Raw genomic sequence first — 6387 nt, forward strand, 5'->3', positions numbered from 1 at the left:
TCTGTCAAGTTCTATAAAGTCTAAAATACATACAGATCAGGGTAAGGTTTTTGCAGAGGGGTTCTTTTTAGATTGTATTCTGCCTTCCCCTGCCCCTCAGCTCCTGCCCCTCCCGCCGCCACCACCTCACCTCCCTAGGCAAGTCCCCGGTCATTTGGCCAGGGAAAAGGAGGGCTTAGTTGATTTGTGGGTAGCCACTGCTTCCCAAGTGACAGAAGTAAATTTAGGTTTTGTCAGAGGCTTAACTGAGAATTTTATCAGGGGAAGCTCAGAACATCCTGCTAGAGCTCCTTGAAAATAACACCACTAAGCTTACACAGCTGGGGGCCAGGGACAGCCCTGACCCGTCCCTCCTCCTGAGAAGCCCAAACCAAGCTTGGAGTCCCTCAAGACGGTGAAGACCTCTTCATGCCTTGCTCTCCACGGTTACAGGAAAACGGGATTCCTGAACTCCCCAATGTCTCCACTTAAGCCTCTCATCTTAACGGGCACTCATTTTTACATTGAACGGTTTCAGAAGAAATCCTGGCAGAGACCTTCAGCCCTCACTCCCCCGCTTGGGCTTTCACATGTACTTGGCCATGACATTGACATTCACCTGCCACCTCACCCTCTTTGCCTCTTCTCCACCGTGCTCCTTCAGTCTCTAGACTCTGGCTGAAGGGGCCATGCTGCCTACCGGGTGGCTACCCAACTGAAAAAGAACCAGTACCGGTAAAACTGATGTCTGCAAAGGTCGTTGTATCTCCTGGTGCTTGAAAATCTTTTTGTTTTTCTTTCCTGCCTAGGAATAGGCCTAATGTTATTTACATTTCTGTCCTCACACCTCTTTCTTTTCTGCTCTGTCTCTCAAACACCATCCTGAGTCTCCTTTAACTAATATTATCCCCCTCATCCCATCTTATGCTGTCACACTGTAAGATGTCACTTGTTCACAGGTGTAGAGCAGAAAACAAAAGAGACTTCTAGACTTCAGCAAATGAGCCTATCAGATATCCTGAGAAATCTAAGAAATACTTTTGAAGAAGCTCTTTCGGTACCCTTTGAATCAGACTGCTTTGCAGCCGTCTGGCCAGGGTATGATACATATCCCCCTGGTGGGATGGGCAGGAGCCCGTTCAGCACAAACTCCAGACAAGAGTCTCAGTTCACAGGCCATGGGGTGAAAAGTGGAGCCCTGACCTTCCCCTTCCACCATCAAGAGTGATATATCATCATTGAAAGTTGGAGAAGTTTATTCATCCCACTGGTGCAATGACTGGAGCCAGCCTGGGGGGTTCACTTCAATCACACCCAAGTGTCACATTTCCAGGTCAGAAAAGTCAATGCATTAGCTAGATCCTAAAGTCTAGTTGCCCTGATAACCTCAGGCTCCAGAGCCCGAGCTGACTGGCTGAGGCCCAGGGCCCTGGAGATGGTCCCTGGGCCGTGCGGTTTGGTGAGCGACTTAGCTGGGCGGAGTCTGGCTACTTGGCAGATCCTGGACTGGCTCACAGGTGGCTCCTCCACCACTGGCCCCTCCAGGGAAGATGACCGTGTCATATATCACAGACTTGGAGCAGACTGGGACCTTTGGAGGCAGAGGGGGCAACGAGGATGAGGTCGGGGCTGGTGTCCCTGACGGGGGACCAAGAGGTAGGCTGCTGTAGGTGGTGTTGTCGAAGGAAGGTGGCGAGTCAAGCCTCACATACGGCACATCTGATGGCAAATCTACAGCCAGGCCAGAGTCACGGATGTAGTGGGCCTCTGCGGAGGGCACCTGTAACAAGGTCAGGCAAATCAGAACATGAGCACCTCTCTCTGCTCCCGCTCCCTTAGATCTGTGTCTCAACTCCTGAGAGGAGACCGGTGAACAAGAGGGCACCACTCTGAAAACTTGGAAGCCCCAACTTTCTCCCCAAACCTGACACAGTGAGATGCCAAGTGAGAAGGGGGGAGAGCTTTGGTGCCAAGTTCACGGCATTTAGAAGGAGGTTTGGCCCCCCAGCTCTTTCCCTACTCCAGGTTCTGGAACATTCTGATGAGCGTGGCAGGTGGAGGAGCTGGGGGATTTGGCTGGGCCTGCTGAGGTCTCTTACCATGCCGGGGACTCTGCTGCTCTGGAATCGGCCACAGACTCCAAGGCTGCTCCCTGGTGGGACAGAAGGCAGCAGTGAAGTTGCCCCCGGGGCCGGCTGGAAGTCCACCCGCTCTCTGCTCAGAAGCCTCCCAAGTCCAAACTCAGCTTCCTGCTCTCCCCACCAAACCTTTCAACTTTAACTGTCCCCTCAGAACCCATCCAGTCTGCGCTAACCTCCACCCACTTAGTGCCTTCACAGCTACCTTCAACCTGCTCCAGCACTCAGCCTAGATCCTGAAGCCTGGCCTCACCTCCGCCAATTACCTGCCCACAAAGTTCACAGTCCCACCCTTGCCAATTCCCGTCTTTCCGCAGGCTGGTTCCCACTGAATCTCTCTCACCTGCCTCTCAAACATGGGAGCTCTAGAGTCTGCTGGGCTTACTAATGTCCAAACAAAGGGAGAGCATTAAAATCCCTCTCTCTGTAAAATCTCCCTCTGCTAGACCGGCTGACATGGGTGAGGGCCATGGACACGAGGGACTGTACTAGAACAGATGACCAGCAGCTACCAACCTCTCCTTTTGGCCATCACAGCAAACAGCACCAGCACCGCCAGCAGCAGCCCCAGCAGGACCACAGCACCCCAGATCAAGAGGATGCTGGGGGACACAAAGGGAGAAGCAAGCTTAGCCCATAACCCAGAGGGGAGCTTCTGGGCAGGAACCCAGGTGGTGGCGAAAGGGTGCAGTTCAGGGTGAGCTGTGGATGTTGATGTGGCTTGGAAAGCGGAGGGCAGGCTCGGACGAGGTCGAAGGGGTTGTACTATCAGGGGATGCTGGCTGAAGATTCATGGGATCCGTGGGAAGGGGCCATTGCTGAACTGGAATAGACAGGAATGTGTCCCTGCCTGATCAGGAGTCCCCCAGGGCGCAAGGAATCATAAAGTCTCCCTCTGGTTTAGTCTGAGGTTCTACACCGCTGTACCTTCACCACCACCCTCTCCCAGCCACCCAAATACAGACGTGGCCAGTACCTCTTCTCATGCTGGCCGGGCCCCGAGGGGCTGGCACTGCCCACGGGGTCTGCAGAAGAGCCCTCAGCCGCACTGCCAACCCTCCAGGTCTCCTCCTCCGCCTCCTCTCTCTCTTCCTCTCTCAGGTCAGAAACTGAGTTAGAAGGAGATACTGAATGAACACACACCCGTGGCGGGCTAGCTAAGGGGCTGTTGAGATGTGAGGGATGGGAGAGGGGAGGGAGAAACACAAAAAAGAGCTTGGGTTATTCCTCAGGGGGCTTATTCTGGGGTCTGGGATTGATGAGCCCTGTGTTAACCAGGTGTGAGTAGCTACCAACCCCCCAGGTCCACCCTCACTTCCTCCCCTTTATCTCCCGCCCCACCCCCACCCCCACCCCAGGCCCCTTTGGGCTTATCAGGCTGCTCAGACTAAATTTAGGATGTTAAAACCTTGAGTTACTGGACCTTAGAATGTCAAGGAAGGAAGAGGACAGGGTGTGGTGTGGGCAGGCAGCAGCTTGATAGAAGCTACTAACTGGGCCCACAGATGAGAGGGGTTTTCATGACCTCTTAGTCTATTCTCATCACTCACAGACAAGACAAGGGAAAATGCCTTTTGGAATTTTATTATTTGGGGAGAAAGGAAGACTTGAAAATGAAATCAATGTCCACATTGCTATGGAGAAGCAACAGTGGCCTCTGCCATTACTATTATTTTTTTTAGACATAATTTTCTGGTAGCTGTGAGAGTGAAACTTTAGAATAAAACCCTTTCTCTGCTGAGGACAGGGCTGGGGCTACCGGCTTCCATAATCAGGACGTTGTTGAACTACATGAGGTTGGACTAGCTCACGTAAGGGTGTCCCCTGCCCGTAGGTGAGGCCCATGGTCGATGCCCAGTGAAGACTTACAACTTAAGTAGGTTATGAAGTCAGTGATGTTTAAGCCATTGAACCCCTTTACAGTAATAAAAACTGCACGATGTAAAAAATTAATGTTAGTTGTTCTGTCTGAATTAAAACTTTGTTTCAAACATCTCTAAGGGTGAGGAAAACAGCCTTAAGAATGGTGAGAACGCTGGAGAAGGAGAAGGCTGAGGTCAAGGGTGGGTGGGAGGAGCCCTTCTGTTGGGGAACCCCTGTGCACAGGAGGGCAGGGGTGGAGGTGGGGGTCACTGCTGGACTGATTTATCTCCGATCTCGCCACCACTTTGGTTTCTGTTCCCTGCAAAGCTGTCAAGAGGATATCTTCGCCCTATTCCTCCCACCCCCCTCCAGGGACCCTGCACCCCCAAGAACCCAAGAGCAGCCGGTAGGGGCAGGGAGGGTGAGTGTGGCTTGGCCACCCAGGACAACTCACCTGCAGGAATTACTTCTAGAGCAACTCTGTGCACTGTCTGGGGCCCGGCGGCTCCCTCCACCATGCACCAGTACTCCCCAGCATCCTCCTTCCGCAGGGAAACCATCTCCACCTGGAGCAGGCCGTCCCCGAGGTCGGTGAGAAACACACGCCTGCCCCCCGGGGCGCCACGGTCCACCACTGAGGACACCAAGGGCTGGCACCCCTCGGGCGAGAACCGGCACCACACCTTGTGAGCCTTGACGTCCTGGGGCCGGTAGTGGCACTGCACCAGAATGGAGCTCCCCACGGGGGCCCGCAGCATCTCAGGGGGGCTGCCCGCCAAGCTCTGACCTAGGGGAGTTGAGGGTGGACTAGTTGGGCTGCTGCGGGGACACCTCACAGCCCACCTGCTGCTGGCACCCCACTGGGACGGGAGCTCCATCTTCCAGCCTTCCCACGAGTGAGTGTGCCGCCCTGCACCCCCGAGGGAGGACAGAGGGGAGCGTGTGGCGTGCAGGGAGCAGCTGCTGCCGACTTACCTGCTAGGCCCTGGAGCAGCAAGGACAGCAGCAGATGGGGACCCATGGCTGGGCAAGGAGAAGTCAGTTCTGGGGCTTGTCTGGGCACCACCACAGCACTCCCCTGGGGCAGGAAACATCTGCTTCACACAGTCACTGCCCAGGGGTGGGAGGTCAGCACATTTGGGCACCCCCCAGGCTAGAGATTAGGGCTTTCCCAAATCCTGGTTGGCTCTGAGATGGGGGTGGGGGTGGGAGGGAGGCTGAGAAGCCCAAGGGCAGGAGGAGCGGAGCCTCTGTCCAGCCTCTGTCCAGCTACAGAGGAGGGAGAGGAAGATCGTGGCAAGTAGAAGGCAACAGAGACCGAGGGGAGATGCTTTCAGGGTCTTCCGCTATTGCATCTGGGGGTGCAGAGCTGTGGGGGAGGGAGGGAAGATGTCCCACCTATGACCCCAGGCCATTCTGACTAAATTCTGTGTCTTTATTTACTGTGCTGGGTGTTCTCTGAGCCAGGAACCCACACTCTTCACTTCTGGGAATGGTATTATTTCGTTGCTTGTCACTACTCCATTTTCTACCCACTCTGCTCCCCTGTTTTCCTGGAACTCCTTAATCAGCTGGTAGTGAGCTTTAAGTATTCATGTCATTTTCATTACGTTGCTCTCTCATTTTCTTTTTGTCCATGTTCTTTGATTTCAGGCAGATAACCCATCTTGCTCTCCCATCTCTTCTAGTATTGTCTTTTACATTTCTCCTTGCAAATCTCGTATTCTCTAGGCATTTCTTACTTACAGTGTACGATTTTTGCTTCATCAAAAATCTTTCCGGAACAATTCTCCATGCGGATGTGCCTGTTTCCACATGGTCTGAACCTTTTGAGCAAAAGGCACTAACCAAACGTGTGCCCGGGAACAGAACAGCAAACCTACCTGGGAAACTAGAAATGGTGTATCAGCTCTGTAACAGGGTGGTCCCTAGGAAAAAGGGAAGTTCCAGGTTCCCTGCCCCACCCAGAAGGAGGGTGGAGCTGAGCAGAGAAAAAGGAGTAGAGAGAAGAGAAGGAAGCTGGATGGAGAGCCAGAAGGAGACCTGAGGAAGCCACATGGAGCAGCAAGCATGTGAGGAAGAAACCGTGCTTGTTTCCTGACCCTGGACTGGTTAAGGCAGACATGGGTGAGATACCTGTAGGGAAGTGACTATGGCAGTGTTTATATTGATTTTGACTTTGCTCTTTTCCTCCCAGATTTGTCTGGCCATTTCTGACCCTTTTCCATGGGTCCCGGCCAGAAGGTGCTTTAGTCTTGTGGCAGCTTTCAGGCCTTGCTTTGGGCCAATCCCTTTTGGGTTGACTCTTGTCCACAAGGGGATGGGTCACTTCAGGTGTTTGATTTAGAAATTATATTCTTTGTGTTCCATATTGTATATTCACTGTATTAAAGTCCCTTTTCATTAA

General features: G+C 53.2%; 1 protein-coding gene across 2 annotated transcripts; it reads right to left on the bottom strand.

Moving 5' to 3' along the window:
* Window positions 1-1284: 1284 nt before the first annotated feature.
* Window positions 1285-5015, bottom strand: TREML1 (triggering receptor expressed on myeloid cells-like 1). Of its 2 annotated transcripts, XM_004673458.2 has the most exons (7): window positions 4956-5015; window positions 4435-4767; window positions 3863-3872; window positions 3094-3201; window positions 2634-2719; window positions 2079-2131; window positions 1285-1759 (listed from the first exon to the last, which is right to left on the bottom strand). In XM_004673458.2, the coding sequence occupies exons 1-7, from the start codon at window positions 4999-5001 to the stop codon at window positions 1448-1450; spliced, it is 948 nt and encodes a 315-aa protein (XP_004673515.1). In that variant the 5' UTR covers window positions 5002-5015; the 3' UTR covers window positions 1285-1447. The 2 variants fall into 2 exon arrangements, with proteins under 2 accessions (XP_004673515.1, XP_012576636.1); XM_012721182.1 differs by lacking the exon at window positions 3863-3872 and having other exon boundaries at window positions 3094-3199.
* Window positions 5016-6387: the final 1372 nt, after the last annotated feature.

This window comes from Condylura cristata, unplaced genomic scaffold (genome assembly GCF_000260355.1).
Source record: "Condylura cristata isolate star-nosed mole 26May11 unplaced genomic scaffold, ConCri1.0 scaffold00001, whole genome shotgun sequence".
In the NCBI taxonomy this organism is placed as follows: Eukaryota; Metazoa; Chordata; class Mammalia; order Eulipotyphla; family Talpidae; genus Condylura; species Condylura cristata.